The 20,068-nt window shown below is 38.5% G+C and overlaps 2 protein-coding genes across 2 annotated transcripts in view; one reads left to right on the top strand and one right to left on the bottom strand.

Annotated features, from left to right (window-relative positions):
- Positions 1–3,169, bottom strand: part of LOC112984372 (ATP-binding cassette sub-family C member 12) — a 47,481-nt gene extending 44,312 nt beyond the window's left edge. The window contains exons 1-2 of the mRNA XM_026102196.2: positions 3,087–3,169; positions 2,610–2,733 (exon numbers count right to left, since the gene is read on the bottom strand). The gene's annotated coding sequence lies outside the window, so the exon portion shown is untranslated. The remainder of the gene's footprint in view (positions 1–2,609; positions 2,734–3,086) is intronic.
- An 8,400-nt stretch (positions 3,170–11,569) lies between these two features.
- Positions 11,570–20,068, top strand: part of LONP2 (lon peptidase 2, peroxisomal) — a 50,494-nt gene continuing 41,995 nt past the window's right edge. Inside the window, exons 1-7 of the mRNA XM_026102201.2 lie at positions 11,570–11,970; positions 12,797–13,031; positions 13,843–13,974; positions 15,623–15,745; positions 16,646–16,809; positions 17,574–17,668; positions 19,659–19,917. Of these exons, the coding sequence (XP_025957986.2) occupies positions 11,738–11,970; positions 12,797–13,031; positions 13,843–13,974; positions 15,623–15,745; positions 16,646–16,809; positions 17,574–17,668; positions 19,659–19,917 (1,241 nt within the window). The 5' untranslated portion in view covers positions 11,570–11,737. The remainder of the gene's footprint in view (positions 11,971–12,796; positions 13,032–13,842; positions 13,975–15,622; positions 15,746–16,645; positions 16,810–17,573; positions 17,669–19,658; positions 19,918–20,068) is intronic.

Below are 20,068 nucleotides of genomic sequence, written 5' to 3'. Positions count from 1 at the left end.
TTTGAAGTGGGTAAATGATAAGAAAAGTTAAAAATACCAGTAGAATCATTTTTGTGGAGCTTGCCTTTATGTGTAATGTATTTTTCTTAACTTTTGTGAGCTTTTGGAACATTAGGCTAAAGCCCTGTAACAGTTCTTTTGTGTGTGTGTTTACGTAAGCACAGGCACGTTGCAGTATGCGCTGTATATTGACATACCACAAGTAAGCACTTCGTAAATACTGTTACTGAGGCACATGAGGCTAGAGGGAGAATACTGAGCATACTGATGGATGGCTGTCCATCAGCCTCTGTGAGACAGGTCTGTAATTTCAAACTTATAGATTGAAAAAATTCAAGGATAACTTTTGCATGCATTTTGTAAAAAAAAAAAAAAAAAAAAAAAAAAAAAAAAAAAAAAAAAAACCCAACCCCCCCCAAAAAACAGCAATTGGGTAGTAAAAAGAGATCTTAATGAGTGTCTACATTAGAAGAAAGATAAGCAGAAGTCCATTATTATACATGTCCTTTAGCTGCAGACTCTTGGCCATCAGCCTACTAGTGGGCCAATTTGCTTGCATATAGCTACCGAGCAAGCGAAGCACTCAGTGACACTGTTCTGCTCGCTGGGCTCCTCTTTGAGCTATGCTCACAGATTACTACAAAATGTACAAGTGCCTAGCATTTTAATATTCCCTAGATTTCATCAATGTATAAGGACAATGTTGCTTTCATTTATGCTTGCATGCCAGAACTGGAACTAATGGGCTTTCTCTAATGCAAAATTTGCATTCTCTGTTAATGCAAAACTTGATCTCCCCCTTCCTAAATAGCATATAAATAAACATCGAAAGAACCGGCTTCTTTCTTCTCCCATTCTCTATTTCCATAATTTAGGAGAAAATAGCTTGTGTTAAAAGGAACCTACATTACTGTTTGTTATTATGTCAGCATTAATGTTTTCCAAAGATGGCTAGATACATCGATGAAGAAGATTGTGTTTGTATCTCTGGTAAATGAGGGCGTAGAAGGAAAGAAATGTGGTGAGAACAAAGGAAGTGGATTAAAATTTCCAGATTTATGCAAAAATATATGAGAAATCAAGCTTGCTTTTGCTTCCATTAATTTGTAGCCCAGTTTGCCACTGTCTCAGGGTTGTATTTTTCTTGACATCCTGAAGAATTAATCCCCAAATGGGTGATTCAACTATAGGGTGACTGCAGTCTTTAAGACTTGCAGACTTGCAGTCTTGAATGTTGTCAGAGAAGAAGCTAACTAAATGAAAGTCCCTCACACAGTGGTGTGTGCGGTTTTGGCCAGCACCATTTTGGTGACCATGGTGTGTCTTTCATGTTTCATCATGAAGCTCTGTAGTGCAACTTAAGAAATTCATGCATATCACAATGACTAGGACAATGACATGTGTGTAAACCACAAAAAAACCCACAGTTATTTAACATATACTTTATAATATCTAATGGTAGTCTTTTTCTTTTCTACATGTCCTTATCTACAGCATGTTTTTGGCATGACTCCCAGGAATTTTTGAACACTGATGAACATTTTGTACGTGTTATAATAGCTACTAAAGAAAAGTTTGTACATATTGAAATTAGCTTAATAAAGATGTAGCTAATGTAGCTAAATCTGCCATGTTCTGTATATTCAGTATCATAATATTCTACCAGACGGCCAACTGGATAAAAATGTAAAAGCATAGATTCTGTTGTTCTAACCGATACAATCGTTTGTATGAAAAACAAGGTTTTAAATTTATATACATTAGAGAAATCTGCATAAAATACTAATGTGGTTGCCATGTACACAGAGTATGTTTCTGCTATGGAGATACCAGGGTTTCAGACAATGAGGTCAGTGGCTATCTGGCCTGAATTTAGAAAACCATATTAGAGAGGAAATTGGTTCTAGTATATAATTTCCTGAAACATCCTCAGGGAACACACATTTGTGATTATTCGGTGGCTTTAAATCAATGCAGCTGGAACAATATTTGTAATATTTTGCAGCATATTTTTTTAAACATGGAATTATGAATAACATTTTTGCTAATGACTCCATTCAATTTGTATCATAATCAAAACCAGTAATGAAGAGCTGCATGTTTGTATAGCACACATTCTGCCAATTGGCTGTGTGCAGATGATAATAACAAAGAATGACTAGTGTGAAAGGGATTATTTGGCTAATTCAGAAACAGGATAACTGCTTCTATCCAACTTTATTTTTGAAGGTTTTTGCCTCTGGAAAAAATGAATAATGTAGATAAAAGTTGGCTGAATAACTAAAAGCAAGAGTAGGTCATGCTTCATGTAGGGAATCATTATCCAGCTGGTTCGAAAGGAAGCATTCTTGAGTTGATTGACCTGCAGAGTGCAGTTAGTCTGCTATGCAACTGTTAATGTTAAAAACATAGAAGAGTGACTAAATTCCGTCCAGGTAGGCTATTCAGAGTTTCCTCTGTGAACAGATAGGATGGAAAGTACCTTATATTGTAAAATTAGGAGAAGCAAATAGAGAAGAAGAAAGCAAAAATATAATGTGAGCCAAAGAGAAAGGGGAAATAAATGCCCAAGGCAAAATAGCAGGAAGTGCTGGACATGTCTTAATTACCTGCAAGGGTAGCTAAACAGCTCAGAAGTTGTAGGTGTTCAGCAGTACACCTGCAGCACACTGCAACCAATTGATTCAGGGAAAAAGAAGTCTGAGCAATAAATGTGGAGTGGAGTAGTATTACCTGAACAAAAATATGGCAAGTGAAGCTTAGGGAGCAGTAAGAACCAAAGTTGAATGAGATTTTACACTGAAATAAGGTTTCAAATCAAGCAAATACTATACTAGTAGTCTATCAGAGTGAATTTCTTTTAAATACCGGACTAACATTGCGTAAATATAGATGCAACACTTGTGATACTGTGCTGAGTTAATTAACTTAATAAAATTGAATATATACAAAGAATAGCAACAAAAACATTGTTTTTGTTATATATAACCTGAATTTGAAAGTGTGGTTAGATCATGGACTAGAAAGCTTTAGTCAAATAAGGATAGGCTACTGGAACATATGGGGCCACTTCAGAGCCAACTTACACTGTGCTGCTGCCATGACGAGCCAAACCACGTTGTCTATCGATAGCGGAGAGATTGTGCCTTACTTCCCAGCTTCCTACAAAAGAAAAGGAGATGTCCCCTCACACATAGATAATCCCAACTTGTTAAAGCAGTACTTCGTGGTTATAATTAACTAGATAAGAATAATGTTGTAATCAAGAGAGCTGTCATCTCAGTTTTGCCTCATGTTCTTTAAAAGGAAGGTGATTCTGGGGCTTAAAGATCTTTAGGAGCCTACCCCAAAACCAGTGGGAATCCAGTCCTGGCCCCGCTTTGGATTTATCACTGGATGAGACTAGAGAAATGGGGTATTAATGGTTTCTTCTTATTCTTGCTTTCAACTTTAATCGCAGTGTTTTTCCTCACTTTTTGGTATCATCAGAATTAGCAGTTGCACATATCTTTTTTGTATAAGAAACATCAATTAAAAATGTTTTTAGATTAATGTTAAATCAGTTAAATAATATTTTTTCAGAATATAATGTATAAGCTTTTATGCAGGCATATAAGAATATAATACCCAGGCATACAAGAATATAACAACCCAGGCTTCAGAACTGCTGAGTATCCCAGTGCGAGACAGCGACCTCAGGAGGGGCTCAGAAAATGGCAGCAGAGTTTGACAGTCTGTAAGAGATGCAAATCAAGGCATTTACCTGTTTCCTTCCTGCTCTTCCTCCTTTAGTATTGTCACTGTGTCCTTGTCTTAATATTTACCCTGTGTCTCCACGTCCTAGCCTATTTCTCCTCATGCTCGTTTCCCTGTCGCCTGCCTCTTTCCCCCTTGCTGCCTTTGTGCTGGGGCTCGTGCTGTTCTCTTGCTCTCCAACAGCCCGGTCAACTGCCACTTTCAACTTGCAAGGAACTTTCTGGCACCAGTGTTCCCTTCCCTCCTGTTACAGAGAGACCATCCCAGCTGCTGGGAGCCGGAGGCAGAGAAAGCTTAATTTTTATGCCGAACAGGCAATTAGCTATACTACACAACCCAACACCCTCTTTGTGGTAGGACACATCCATTTGAGGAAACACAGTTTCTCAACCTATGCTGACTTCTTTCACATGCAAAAATACAGAAAGACAATTTCATTAGTAGCATCCTATATTAACAGCAGGAGATTGACTCCCTGTCACTCAGAGAAGGTAGCAGACCCTGCCTCAGAGCATGTGTTTAGCTGCCGCAGTGAGATGTTCAGGTCTTCTTCCATAGTAGACAGAATATTAAGCAGTTACTAAGAAGTGAAGGCAGAACTCCCATACATCCCAATATTTAACTGGAATTTGTCTACATAGTAAATTTGAAAACAGGCCTGAGGATGCCAGACTGTGGACTTTTTTTAAGGTCAAATCACAGAACTATTCCAGACCTTTAGTGTATGATTTTTAGCTTGCAACCAGGTAAAACTCATTTGAACTACAGAGAGGAAAACGCTCTGTCTGATGAGAGGGACATAAAAAGGTGATTTTGCAGCTCCTTCAAAGTGTTGCTTTGTGAGAATATGGACAACAAATATGATTGAGTTGAACTCAGAAAAGCATTTACTTCTGTAAGCCAGGCCAGTAACTCCATTGTTTTCCATGCGCTTCTCCTCTTTGGCAGTTGTGTTCTTGCTTTCAGGAGAAGAATCACTGCTCTTAGTTACAAGCCCAACTTTTTTTTTTTTTTTTTGTCTGAGATTAGAAAGCTAACAAAAACATATCAAAGATAAATGAACCTTAAACTCATCCCACTCAGCTCTTTCATTCAGTTAATTTATACTAAAGAAACATATTTTTCTCTGTCACTAGCAGTTCCCATAAAAAGGCTGATCTGGCAGCATGCAGATTAACACAAAAAATCATACTCCGAGTAGAGGACATTATGTGCAGCACAACTAAGTTAAGTTCAAATGAGAAATTCTCTTTCAATTCCCTACAACCGAATCCTCAGCATGAATCATGCTGATCAGCTCTACTGATTCCATTTCTTTAATTTCCCATGGATATTACTTGTCCTTCGGAAGTTCCACTGAGTCAGTGTAAGTTTTGTGGTATGCAGCTGGTGTGAAAAACGTCTCTGGGTAGGCGTGACAGGCAAGAACTCTCTCTGTAACACCCTCTTTTAGCTCCAGTTTCACATTTGAACAGTAAATTTGAAATTGTTTATTTTATGTATCTATTTCCTTTTGCCCCTTTTTATGGAGCTCTCTTTCACTTTTGAATAGGAGGTGGAATTTTTAAGTCCAGTTGTTCTTGTGAGGTCTGTTAGCCATTATTCCTAAAATGCAGTATACAATTACCATGAAAGAATCCCACACACAGCTTCAGAAATTTCTGAAGGGTCTCACACTCGTTCTTTAGTCAGGAGTGTGCTGCCAACAATTCTTGGCATGTGTTCTGTGTGCTGAGCCTGCAGAACCAGCTGGCAGCATTTTAATTGAGCTGGATGTGCAAAACCAGAGATTCTTTTGTATGAAGAAAGAAGTATGATTGAAGATAATTAATACAAGGTTTACATTTTAAAACAACTTTTAAAATTGCTGCTGCAACCTTACAGTGAGTAGAAATACATGATATTAAAATAAATGAACTTTAAAATGCAGGTCGGTTATATTATGATGTCCTTTGAACTGCTTTACATAAACTTCCCAGTCATGAGGAGTTGATATTGCATGCCAGGATGGTAGGAATCACACTTGGGGAGGAGTAAATGTTATTGAGGGAAATAATCTAATGAACATGCACTTTATGCAGTTCATCTTGTGCACAGGGGATGGACCATGCCTTCTAATCTCTCGCCTGCAAGATGCAAAATGTGCATTGTTTCATCACGTGTATTCCAAAATTATAAGTGCTTTACACTACACCTTTCTTACATATTTCTTACAGAACAGCTCATATTAACTGATGTATAGAAACAGCTTTGATCAATTCAAAGCATCTATTTGCATCTTTAAAGTTAAGCATTTGTGCTTAAGTGTTTTGTTGGATTGGGAGGGAGGTGATGTGTTTGTTAAGAAAGGAGGGCTCTTCCTGTTTTTCACACAGTACAGACAGAATTTGAAAGGCTAATTGGCAAACTTTATTTCTCCTTCATCCGTAGACATATCAGTTGAGAGTGGAGAGGAATAGCTCCCCAAGAACACCACTGCGTCAAACAGCCTGTAAAAACACAATGGGGGATGTAGCAGATAGAAAGGGTATGAAAAAAGGAAAGCGTGATGACAAGTTGAGTGCTCCATCTCATAAAGTAGCTGCAGAAGGTTGAGCAAAGGTTTGAGAACTCGAGGGAGTGCCAGGAAGGGGGCAGAAGAGAAGAAAGCAGGTGCATATCTTACTCTGGAGAAGAAAAATGAGAACTGAGAGAGGCAGGTGAAAGATAACAAGACTAGATCTTTGTATGGCATGGGAGCTTAACAGAGGATGGTTTTGGTTTAGAATAGCATTTTAAATATTCAAAATATCCCACTCTGAAGGCACTATGAAGTTGTCTTATTTGACAACTCAGATTTGCAAACAGTTTCATAGCGGTGCTGGGAGGATTAACCTCTACAGAGTTTATTATCAGTTTGCAGCTTCTACTGCAACACCCAAGAAAGAAATGTATCTTCAGAATGTTCACATTGGCAGCTGCAAGAAATGACCTGAGCTTATTTTAATAACTTTAAAAAACATAGTGTCATTTATGTCTGCCCTCAGAGCATACACCTCTGGGATAGGCTAATTTCATATAAATAAAGTGTTTGTTTTTTACATAGCCAAAATCAAAGCATTTATATTAGGAGAACTTCAAGGTGATAAAACTGTGATCTTGAATTGAAAGGCTATTAAAAAAATAGTAATAATAATTGCCAACTAGTAGGCGTAAAAATAAATCTATCAGAATTAGATTAGTGAGAGCTGGTTAAGGATTTACAACTCTAAAGCACCTAACACATCAGACACAAATATTGAGTTAAACCAGTCAAAATACAAAATGGCTTAAAATTCCTATGCATTTATAAAAATAGTATTTGTTATAATCGTCTTTTCTGTGTATTTATATTAAATTGCTTCCACTTTAAAGTAGTGATGATATTACTTCCTCAAGGTAACAGTGGATGCAAAATAATAGGAATGTACTTCAAATGAAAACAGGTAGAGGTACTGCAAGCATATGTTCTGTAACAATGGAAAGTTTTTATTGCTTTATAATGTAAATTTTCAGAAATATAAAGTAGATTAATAAGAACAAAGCTATCATTTTTTTAAAGGAAAAAGCTACTGTTAGCACGTGTTCATGCTCTCTGTCAAATCTTCACACCCCTCATAGCCTAATAAATTTTGAAGCCCTTTCAGTGGATTTAAGAATGTTGAAGATTTCAAAGACATTACACTGATATGAATATGAATGTGGAAGCAGTGGCCAGATAGCAGGAAGAGATCCTATTAATGCTCCTGTTGGGAAAAAGTCGGGAGAACTCAGCCCCTATCAGTTCCGTTTGACATCAGCCAGCTGGCGAATTTAGCCTGCACAGAGCTCCAGCCGCCCCAGCCTCCCTGCAGCTCTCTTGGACTGTTTCTTGCTTGGCTGTGTGCCATCAGCCAGGAGTACTTGGCAAGAGGGCACAGGAGCTATGGGAATAAACTTGGACTATTGCACCACGGAGGAGAAAGGGACATTAGAAGGAACAGGGATGGACAGGTAGAAGATGTGGAAACATCTTAGTGTTTGTGGTGTAATGACATGTATCATCAGAATTGTGCTGCATTAGTTTTTCAGATTATCTTTGGAATCCATACCTGCCTAGTACAACTCAAAGAAGAAGTGATCCTGGTGAAAAAAAGTTGAATTTTGATACCACTGTTTCAATTCTGATTTTTTATTTTGGAATTTTTGTAGAGTAGCTTAAATTTATTTCAAAATATTCAAAATTTCAAACTAAAAATGTTTTTATTTGTAGTAAAAATCATGAAAATACAATGTAAAACTTAGATTATCATGTGAGTTGCAAGTACTTATTCTATTAAGATTTTTTTTCCATTGGACATAATTCTTGAGGCAAATGCTTTTATATACAGTAATACTACAGTAATTTCTTTGTGCAATTAGTTTAAAGGTTAGGTCAGCTTAGGTTAATTTAGACAATTACTCTGTGCAGTTCCCAGCTACAGTATTAATATAAGCAAAAATGTCTTCATTTATGTAAAAGTCAGTCTGGTGCTTGTGAAAGTTTACAGCAAGAAGTGCTAGAGGCTAAAATTTCTGTTTATCTGTATTACATCTTGCTTTTCAGTACAAAAATCACTGTAATGTTTAGGTTCCAAAGCCCTATGATTTGGAACATTTAGAATAAAGTATATATCATACAAGGGAAATTTCTAGATATATTCAAAATAAGGAATTCAGGATCAAGGATCCTGAGTTCTTTCTGTGTTTGTTCTGCTGATAACACTGTATGACTGGGGTTTGGTTCTTCAGCAACATCCATTACTCTCAAGTCTACACTGTTAGGTAACATGATCTTGTTTTTTTGGAGATACTGAATTCTCCCACGTTCAAGTAAATAGAAGAAATAGGGCAGAGCCTAGGGAGAGGGGAATCATTATGTGAGTTTTATAGATATAAAATAAATACATCTCTGAATTGCTTTATTTCTTGGAGGAATGTGTCTTGCAGAAGATTATTGCAAAAGATTAGTGTGATCTTGTTGACTAATTCAGGGAGAGCATTGCTATCCTTATTGCTAGTCTGTTAAGGATGTGAAATTAATGGGACTACTTACATGCTTAATGTTAAGTAGGCGGTGTTGTACCTTGCTGAACTGGGACTTAAAGCAGTATCCGTCCGTTTTAGTCTACGAAAATTCTGAGGCCCAATTGTTGCGTCAGTCCAGCTGCTGAGAGTGGAATCCCGAGAGAGGAGATTCTGCAGAGCTAAGATAACTAGGCATCGATTTATTAGGTGGCACTCACAGGTGCATTTTACCATCCGGTGTTGTATGCACTGTCTTGTACCACATCACGTTGATATGCATCAGTCAGATTTGTGCTGCATCCATCCCAAAGTATCTGTACATAAGCTGTGAGAAGCAGTGCTATACCCAAGACTACAAATTTAACGCTTAATTTTATAATCAGGGGATATCAAATGGGGGACTGTATTACACCCCTTTATATGATATTTGCAAGATCACTACTGGAATACTAGTTATAGGCTATCCACATTTTAAGAATGATGAAATATTATAAAAAATTCATACCTAATAGGGAGAGGATAAAGAAGCTCAATTCCATGACAGTTTAGTGGTGACTTGATCATGGAGTATTGGTAGCACTCATAGAGGAAGGATTTTTCTCATAGTATGCAACTCTTTAATCTGTTAGATAAAGGTACAACAGAAGCAGGACTCTGGAAACTGAGATTACAAGTAAGGTGCAAATTTTAGCAACACAAATAATCAGCTATTGAAAAACTTAGCTGTAGGGGTGGTAGTTTCTCTGTTACAGTAAATCTTTAAATTAAGGCTGAATGTCTCTCTGGGAAATACAGTGTAGCTCAGATATTGTGGACTTGCTGCAGATGTTGCTGGTGAGATTCAGAGGAGGTCAGATCGTGAGGCAATTCTGATCTTAAATCCTTTGAATCAGAGGCACAGAGTTCTCCTAAGACCTTAATGCCTAAGTTGTTTCTCCACGTATCAAGAGAGGTTCAGCTAGTCAAGAAAGAGGTTCAGAAAGGCTATAGCTCACATATGATCTGGTTGTATTTAAGCAAAAAACAGTTTGAGGGAGTGTAGTATCTAGAAATCGTAATGGGGATCTGGCACTATTGTATTAGACGCTTAGCACATGTGTTGTAAAATACATCCCTGAATATTAAGAGTTGTTCAATAGAAACTGAAAGGGATTTGAAGAGCACTTACTGAGATGTTTTGGCACAGCTCCAGAATGAGATAAGAAACCACCTCTAATGACCACAGGGATAGTCATTTCCAATGAGGGGGGAAAAATGTAGCCTAGGGAATAAGTGATGAGTCTTTTTAATGAAAAAAGAAAACAGACTGAGAAAATTAATAAGTATGACTAGCAAATGTTTAACCTTTCAGTTTGGCTTGTTTTCACGTTCCAAACTAATATCATTAGAGAAGCTTAAACATTTGGAGTGTTACTCCAGGACGTTCACAAAATATTTCCCATATTCTTGTGTAATGTGCCCTTTTGCATTAATATTTTCTAAATGTCATGTTGAATAGTATGGTAAATTCCAGATTCTTCTTAAGGTACCTGAGGTGGCTGCTTTAGAAAGAAGATACTTTCCTCAGTTGTAATAATTTCTTGTATTTAAATATATTCTTAGTATTTCCATATATCCTGTTACCATGACATTTTAAAGTAGGCCAAAAGATTATTAAGGTATTAACAAAGTGCCTGACTAAGCAAGTGTGTTTTCACTGCAGCTACACGGTGCACAGCAGGCTGTCAGTTTTCAGAAACATTTGCTGCTTCTGCGATTTCACCTCTGTACAGGATCCCCTTTGTTCAAAGTGTGCCACGCAAGTCAGTGATTAACAAGGGCCTGGCTAACCTTCGGTACGTGATGCAATTTTGATATTGCACCTTTTTGCCTTGGGCGGGAGGGAAGGGAGGGAGAGTTTCCAAAATCCTCTTGTTGATCCGAACTTTCCACAGGCCCGAGTGCTCGGGGCCCTGGCACTTGAGCAGGCTCTTGCAGGATTGCACAAAATATTTTATTGATCATATTGTGCAATATAATAAAATGAGCTGAGCACAGCAGCGCCGTAACCTTGGCCGACACCTGCAGGTACGACTACATGGCAGTGACTCCCTACGGCATCTGCCAGCCCTGCAGCCAGCGCCAGCACGTCGCCGGCCGCGGAGAAAGGCCTGCGCTGGACTTGGACTTGGCTCCAAAATGGGGGAGAACAGCGGTGCCTCCATCTTCCCTCAGCTAAGGCTCCGGCCTCGGGGCCCCCGCTCAGCACACGAGACGCCGCGTCCCCTGTTTCGGCACTTCATTGTGGGGCTGCCCGCAGCGCTCTGAAGAGCGCCTACGCTGACCCGCGCCTGGAAGAAGCAGGGTCTTGAAGCCTCCGAGCACAGGCCCAGCAGGGCGGTGGGTTTTACTCAAGGATCTGAGGAAGAAAATACAACCTGTGAAAAACAGAAAAGAACTGGGTTTAAATTATAACCGTCACAGTTAACAAATGTTAATTTCGTCACAAACTCCCTCTGCTGTGTCAGACTGCATATTCATACACATTCATTTACTCCTTAAGAAAGGCAATAAATACATAAAAACGTGAATAAATAAGTAAAAACACGACCCCGCCCGGCCCTGGGGAAACCCCAGGTGCTGCCTAACACCTGGCGGCCGCGGCCGCCGCAGCACCCGCCCGAGGCAGGCGGACGCGCCGGCACCGGGCTGCCAAGCCGGGGCGGGCGGGGGGGGGACCGGCAGGCGCTTCGCCTCGCCACATCGGCAGCCGCGCCGGCGTCGCCGCCACTGGGGCAGAGACGCCGGCGGCGCTCGGGCCGCGCCTTCCGCTGCGGCGGGCGGGCTGCCGGCGCGCGGCGCGGCGTGTCCCTGCCGGCGGCCCGTACGGGGCGGAGCCGCGGGCTCGGCGGCGCCGAGCGGAGCGGAGCGGGCGGCCATGGCGTCGGGCAGCGCCATCCAGATCCCCAGCCGGCTGCCGCTGCTGCTCACGCACGAGGGCGTGCTGCTGCCCGGCTCCACCATGCGCACCAGCGTGGACTCGCCGCGGAACATGCAGCTGGTGCGGAGCCGCCTGCTGAAGGGCACCTCGCTGAGGAGCACCATCATCGGCGTCATCCCCAACACCAGCGACCCCACCTCCGACTGCGACGACCTGCCCTCGCTGCACAGGTGCCCCGCGCCATCTTGTGGCGCCCCGTGGGGCCGGGCTGCGGGCGCGGCCGCGGGACCAGAGCCCGGAGCGGAGTTTGGGAAAGGGGAGCGAGGGGGGAGGAGGAAAATGGGGAGTGAGCGGAGAGGGGAGGCCGGGATCGCTGGGGCTGTGTCAGTTGTTAACGATGGAGTCTTCCCCCAAGAAAAGCCTCACGGCAGAGTGACTGGCGCGCGTGTTTGCGTTTGATTCGCGTAAGCCGACCTGAGCCCGAGACAGGGGGCGGTTCCGTGGCGTGAGGCGTGAGCGGAACAAATAGGCGCTGTGCCTCGCTTGCAGAGCTGCATCGCTCCGGTGGGTTTGGTCAGGCTTTGCATGAAAAGAACTTTTTTTTTTTTTTTTTTTTTTGAATTAGCACTACTTAAACAGGCATCTTGGTCACGTACACCTGACCTGAAACGTTTGGAATGAGACACAATTTTACTGAAGAACTGTAAAATAAAATACTCGGTTTCTTGGCACACGTAATTTAAGCAGAAACATGAACATTTCTGTCCTCATTGAATTCGGTTAAATTATTAATCAAAAAATGATAGGTGTTTGCAAATCAAGTGTCTAGTTATTTTAGTTAGCTCACCAGTTAGCTCATTTTTTTTGATGTTTTAAGGTCTGGTTTTGTTAAGCTGTATTATGAAGGGAACCATATAACTTGGTTATCTTTATTTCTAAGGAACTAGATGATGCAGGAAGTTCTTGCAGCCTGTACCTCTATGGCTTGTTGGTAAGAAATATGTGAAATCTGCTGTTGAAGGTTACAAATAACACAAAGATTTGACCTGTTTTTAGGATTGGCACTGCTGCCTTGGCAGTTCAGGTGGTTGGCAGCAACTGGCCCAAACCACACTATACATTGCTGGTTACGGGCCTCTGCCGCTTCCAGATACTGCAGCTGCTGAAGGAGAAGCCGTATCCTGTTGCTGAAGTTGAACAGTTAGATCGACTTGAGCAGTTTACTAATCAGCATAAATCGGAGGAGGAACTTGGAGAGTTGTCAGAACAGTTCTACAAGTATGCAGTGCAGGTGAACTATTTTAATCCTATGCATTGTGTGTCTGTATATTTATTTGGGTTTTTCTGCTTGTTTTTTCCTGTCTGCCCTCTCTCCCTGCATTTCTTTTTTTTTTCAATGCCAAGTAGAGTTTCAGTCCTTCTGCCCCAAAATAAATACTTTTGTTAAGGTTTCCATGTTGAGTTCCAGTGTCTGTATGCAGTTCATTGCAAGTCAGGTCTAGCTGTAAGTTAGTTTTGTAATAACTTAGTATTGTTTTGTATTTAGCAATGCTATAAATACACTTTAGTGAACGGAATACTTTTGAATAAGTTTTTTCCAGAATTCCTGATGCGTACAGTGATTGATTTGTAATAAATACATTGTTAAAGGGGGGGGAAAAAAACCACTCTGGAATCTTGTTTATAAACAGATATCCCTAACTGTAACAAAATTGTGTTTAAAGAATGTATAGAAGGAGAATCATAATAATTTTAAAGTAACTGGGAAAGTTATCTTTTTCTTTTGAATGGAGTGGGAGGAGAGAGGGGAATAAAAGATGTAGGCATTGAAAAAACACGTTCGAGACTATGATGATGTTTATGAACTTCTCAAAAAATCAGAAAGGCTGAAGTCTTGATGGCCCTATGCTGAGTTAGTAGCTCTTACTTAAACCTTTGTGTGGATTTTTTTTATATATATATATTTCAGTAACTTTTTGGCAAATTACCTAGACACATTTTACACCAAAAGATGCAATTCTTTTTAGTTTGGATACTTGCTTAAATAATTTAAAAAGAAACATCAATTACAATGAGTATTGTTCAATCTGTGTTCCTCACAGCTAGTTGAGATGCTGGATATGTCTGTTCCTGCCGTTGCAAAGCTGAGACGTCTTTTGGACAATCTCCCTAGAGAAGCTTTGCCAGATATACTGACTTCTATCATTCGTACATCCAACCAAGAGAAGCTTCAGGTATTATGTTCTTAAGCTTTTAAAGGGGAGTCAGGTGTTTGCTATTTAAATCAATTTTTAGATAATTTTGCAAATTTTTTACACTTGATCATACAGTGCTAATTTTTGCCAGAGATATTTGTGTTACATCTAAATGTATATTCTTGTGAAAAGCTTTCATGCTATTGTTTAAAATTTTTAGATATATATCTATATGTATCAGAGTTCATCTAATAGTTAAATGAATCAAGTTAATGTTGGAATCTCTTTATTTTATAAAATAATAAAAATATCATATGGATTTCCCCTTTTTGTGGTGAATGAGATGATAAATCTTCCTTCAAATTGTAGTGATGTCTTGCTTATTTATCAGAGTTGATAAGTGACTATACATCTCTTAATTATAACAGCTCCTGAATCAGTTATGGTTTGGTCTTTTAAAAAATCTTTTTTTTCAAAAAAAAGGGTTTTTTGCCTTTTTTAACACAGACGCTGTAGTTTTGTTTGCATCTTATGTCAGAATAAGGTTATACGGTAAAAATGGTGCTTGTAGTTTGCTGCTTACTAGTCTGGTTTCTATATCCATTTGCTGTGCTTGGAAGTTTTAGTGTTTCTTTTGCTGCTGCCAGTGCTGCACACTCAACCTTGAATTGAAAGCATAACTTACGTTCTTTCAAAATACACCAGATAGAAATTAATGCAGTAGTTCTAAGTGAAGGTGGGTATTGTAGCTGAATCTCATGCTGGAAAAAGGTACATCATTCACCTAAAACTTAGCTAAAAATCAAACATACATGTCCAGTTTTTTGTGAGAAGTGATAAAGAAGAGAGCAGCCAGTAGAAACTGTGGAAATACAGATGGCCTGATTTTACCCATTTCCACACATCAGCATCATTAAACATGAAAGTGGAATAGAGTACAAAATGGAATAATGTATAAAATATTTTTTAAAGTCTTAAGGCATAAGGTGATTTCTGGGTATGCCTGAGGAGATTGTACTGTTACTTTCTCAGAGAGCTCTTTCTTCCCTGAGGTTTCATAACTGAGGAACAGAATACTGATAGGTGTTTTGCCACAGAAGATGCAGCTGAAATAGGAGAACACTTTTAAAAGAGACAGGATAAGAGATTCTTTAGGGGTACTCTGTAATTTTGGAATCCAGACTTCCTGCTACTTTTTAAAGTATACTCAGACCTACAAATCAAGGGTATCTAGTCTTTTGATCATGTATAACCTCCCTGTACCAGCACCTGAAATTTTTCTTTCATTTAAGGAATTTCTTAGAGTAAATGTAGCATACTGTGTTTTGCTTTGCTGATAGAAAACTATAAACATACAGTAGACAAGAAACAATGTTCTCGTGCCACTTTTAGAGTTTTTATTTACTTCTCTTGTGTATAAATGGTCTTCACTGTTTACTTGGTGGATCACAGTTATACAGCTTTTGGTTTGGTTTGACAAGAGATGTACAAATCCTGAAGTAATATAATAGACTTGAGGTTAGATTTTTGTGTGCCATATTCTCTTTGCTTTTCTTACTACCTCTTTTTTCCCAAACCCTCTATTCCATAGCTCTGGTCAAAACACGGTAATAGAACTCTCTGCCTTCCCAAAATTGTTGAGCTATTAGCATGAAAATGCTGGCTACTCATAACCCCTTGCTCTTAGATTTTAGATGCTGTTAGGCTGGAAGAACGATTCAAGATGACTATACCATTGCTTGTTAGACAAATTGAAGGCCTGAAGCTGCTTCAGAAAACAAGAAAGCCCAAACAGGATGATGATAAAAGGGTATGGGACCTTTAAATGTGGGATTCTTAAATATTCTAAATAAGTATAAAAGTGCACTTTTAAACAGGCTAATGAACATGCGTGATTTTATTCTGTGTACAGGTATAATGTGCGGTCATAATGTTTAATAGTCAGTCTGGAGCTGCAGAGAACACCCAGCCAGCAACTTTGTTTACATATCTAAGCTGTCTAGGCATTACATTTTGTAATCTGACTACTTTCTGGCTTTGAATAAAAGCTCAGATTCTTTTAAAGAATCGTTTCCCAGTTTATCTGCACTGGGTGTACAGACTGAATTTTGGCCTGTGCAGAATTTGGAAGTGAAAGATGTACCTTTTATTAATGGCATTGCAGGCGAATGACAGCTTTTGAAATAACACATAAAGAATGTGTGTTGTGAAAAGTGTGAGCAGCCTAGCCTTGTGTTGCATCTAATTATACTTAGGCAGGTATGTTTAGTAAAGAGGAAATAATCCAGAAACAAAAAAGGAAAAGAGATGTGACCCTTCATTTTGGAAAGATTAGGTTTATCCTGTTTAATACGATAGGTTGCAATACCAAGCCTTTTAAAATATCATGAACAACTCTTAGTTTTGTTCATCTTCTACTACCTCGTAGTTATGGTTACACTAAAAATACACTTAAATACACTTAGCAAATATGTACAAAAAAAAAGTGGTAACCTTTTAAAGTAGTACTGTTAATACTTGTAGAACATGTTTATAAAGTTTTAGATCAGATTAAAATCTTCTTATCTGAGTTTTTCTGTAAAGGAGACCAAAAAGACTCTCTCAGCACCTTGCATGTTTTTCTCAGTTTCTGTCCAAAGACAAGTGCACATCATATTTAAAAAAACCCAAAAACTAGTGCTATTCTTTGGCTTGGTTTTCTATGTTATAGGTTGTAGCTATTCGTCCTACTAGAAGAATCAATCACATTCCAAGTGCTACAGAGGATGAGGAGGAAGAGGAAGATCATGATGATGTTGTCATGCTGGAAAAAAAGATTAGAACATCCAGTATGTCAGAACAAGCTCTTAAAGTTTGTCTTAAGGAAATAAAGAGGTAGGAGATTTTCAAGTGGTTGTTTCTTCTCTTATTTTAATGTTTGAAGAAAACATGCCTTACATCTTTTTTTCCTTGATTCTATATTTTTGTTGATTGTGTCTGGGGAATAATTTAAAAAATTTTAGTAGAGTGCTTTTTTCCCTGTACAAATTTCATCACTTCATGTCTTTTGAACATCAGAGGTGATGACAGAAAGAAATGTGAAGTCTCCTTGATTTAGATATTAATATAACATTAAACTATAGGCTCTAGGTCTCTATATTATTAAGTGAAGACTTCAAAAAAAAAAAAAAAAGCAAACAGCATCTCAGTTGTTAACAGTAAATGTATAAACTGATCCACATATTTCTGATACAGAGATCTCTTGAGTCTTTTTTTTCCCCCTCCATTTTTCCCTGGTGAAGGAGATGTGTGCTGTCTGTGATGATATGTTGGTTCTTCAGTGAAAATGCATAGATACTGTGCATGTAGGGAGATAATCCTTTGTATCAGCTTGATTTAGTAATTCTTCTATTTTTCCTTATATAATATATGCATAAGGAATTGTATTTTTTTTCTTTTCATATCATACGTGTAAGCTATTTCTATTTGTTCTGCTAATTGTTGGAATGGTGACTTGCTTTTTTAATAATATTCTTGTCAGTGTAATAAGAGCGTATACTGATGACCTCAATGTTACTAAATATCTGCCTTGTAGTACAGGTGAGATCTTTGCAGTTAATTCCTGGATAATCTGATGAATTTTGTGCATGTATTTCTAGATTAAAGAAGATGCCTCAATCAATGCCAGAATATGCTTTGACTAGAAATTACTTGGAGCTGATGGTGGAATTGCCATGGAACAAGAGTACAAAAGGTGAATTGTTGACTGTCACTTGCACAGACATTTTAGTACAAGATGCTACCATGTAAACACTCACTTCGGTCTGTCTTACAAATTTTTGTTTCCTGGTCTGACAGTAAAAATGTCATTAATACATTACTGAGGTCTTACGGTCTGCCTGGTTTAAAATAAGATCTGTACTGGCTAGCCCATAGAGCTCAGTTGTACATCTGAAAATGTGAATTAAAAAAGCATTAGGAATATCTACGCAGAAAAATGAAGGTGTTATGACTACAATCTTTGCTAGTATCGTGTGTGTGTGTGTGTGTGTGTGTGTGTGTGTGTGTGTACCCACATACTCCCACACCCCCATCATAAACATTAGAATATGCAATACCACAGTGCAGAATGAGGCTAGGAGAGTGAGTATTTATTCAAAGACTCCCTGGAGGGGTTGTAATTGTTGTAATTTGTTTTCTAGAGGGGTTGTAATTTGTTTGCTGGTCTTTATGGAAGTAGTGCCTCTGCATTCTTACAGCTTTTGCTATTTTTACTAACTACGTTGAAGTTAACATTAATCATGTTACATTACTATGGCTACATAGCAAAACAATATTAATCAAACCACTATTATACTTTTTGAAAATGGATTTCTTTCCATAGATTTTTCTCACTGAAATAGAACTAGAACACTGGAATAAATTTTTTATTTCACTTTTGTTAATCTCAACCCTGGCAGTACTCTGTCTTCCCTTTGGACTTGCTTTGTTTTTCATGTCTCACTGCAGACAAGTTCATGATGGTCACTGAGATGTCTCTGTACTTTAGAGTCTGTTTTGGATCATAGCATTCAGAAGTTATGTTTGTGATGTGTGTTTGGAAAAAGACAATGTAGAATAATTACTGTAAAGCTGTTTGGGGGAGTTTTTTCGCAAGCAATTTAGGTAGTGTTTCCCTCAAAAATAAGAAAATTGCATCAAAGTAATTGCATCTATATGTCCAAAAAAAAACCCTTCTGTAAACTTCTAGATCGTTAATCTTCCTGAAGAAGATCCTGGCACATCTGAAATTAGTCAAGTTTGGTAAGGAACGAGAGTGTGAAAAAACATAATTGTAGTTACTTTTAATAGTTATGACTTCAGGCACAATAGAAAAGCTTAGTATCACTTCAGCTTTGTACCATAGTTTTGAAAAGTTGTGAGATTGATGTAATTAATATGAGAACAGAACACAAAAATGGAGAGTGAGGAAAGGATAGAAAATCAAACATGACTTTTTCCTACTGACCAACAGGAGTAGATTAATTTAGCAGAATGCCCTTCCAGAAGGTATTCTGCTAGGGGAAAAGGATTTCTAATTACTTTTAGCAACTATTGATGAGTGAGGCTTTTCAGTAGCATTTGTAACAATCTGATTTTAAAAAGAAATTTACTATACCATACCAGCAAAAACGCCTCTAACTTTTGCCTTCTTAGTACATGTGGTGATGAATTTCAGCCTTTTTGAACTAGAGCCTTGGATGTTCACAAATATTCTTGTAAATACTTTTGTTAAACATCAAATTGTAAAAAGATCAGCTTACAAATGTCAGTATGTTCAAAGAATCCCAAGATGGGTAAAGTGTTTGACTTTTATGGCCAAAACTGTAGTGTGCTGGTGGAATGTTTCATTGCTGAAAGTTTCCCTTTCAGTTTGCTAAGTTACACCAGGTCACAGGTGGTTTGAAGTTTATTACCTTAAGCAAAGATGCAAAATTTCTATTGAAATATGTATGTGTGGTGCTTTGGATGACTTGTTAGGTACAGTAAATAAAAATATACATTAATTGACTAAAAGCCAGAAAGTTATGACCACTAATGACGTTTTTGTTCCGCGATTCATTAAAAAAATTCACACGGTTGATGAATTTTATATCTGCTGAACATGTTTGAGAATATATTGGTATCTTTTGTACTATAGAACAAATTGTTTATGTCTTAAAGGTAAATATGCTGATATTTTTTCTCTTGTCAATGATCGATAGATCGCCTTGAAATTCGTGCAGCTCGAATTCTTTTGGATAATGATCATTATGCTATGGAGAAGCTGAAGAAGAGAGTTTTGGAGTACTTAGCTGTCAGGCAGCTTAAAAACAACCTCAAGGGACCCATTCTTTGTTTTGTGGGTCCCCCAGGAGTCGGTAAAACTAGTGTTGGAAGATCTATCGCAAAGACTTTGGGTCGAGAATTCCACAGAATTGCTTTAGGAGGGGTCTGTGATCAGTCTGATATTCGAGGCCACAGGTAACTAATTCTTCCTCTCCTACTTGTAATTTTTTATTTTGTGTGTTACAGAAGGTATTGATTATTTTCATTGTTTAGCTGAAATGGAGAAAGCATAGTAAAGATCTCATTTCATGCACTGTAATTATGATTACTCGCTCAGAGGAGAATT

The sequence above is a fragment of the Dromaius novaehollandiae genome, chromosome 13 (genome assembly GCF_036370855.1).
Source record: "Dromaius novaehollandiae isolate bDroNov1 chromosome 13, bDroNov1.hap1, whole genome shotgun sequence".
In the NCBI taxonomy this organism is placed as follows: Eukaryota; Metazoa; Chordata; class Aves; order Casuariiformes; family Dromaiidae; genus Dromaius; species Dromaius novaehollandiae.
The sequence above is the reverse complement of the archived record's forward strand: the minus strand, read 5'-3'. Positions and strand labels throughout refer to the sequence as shown.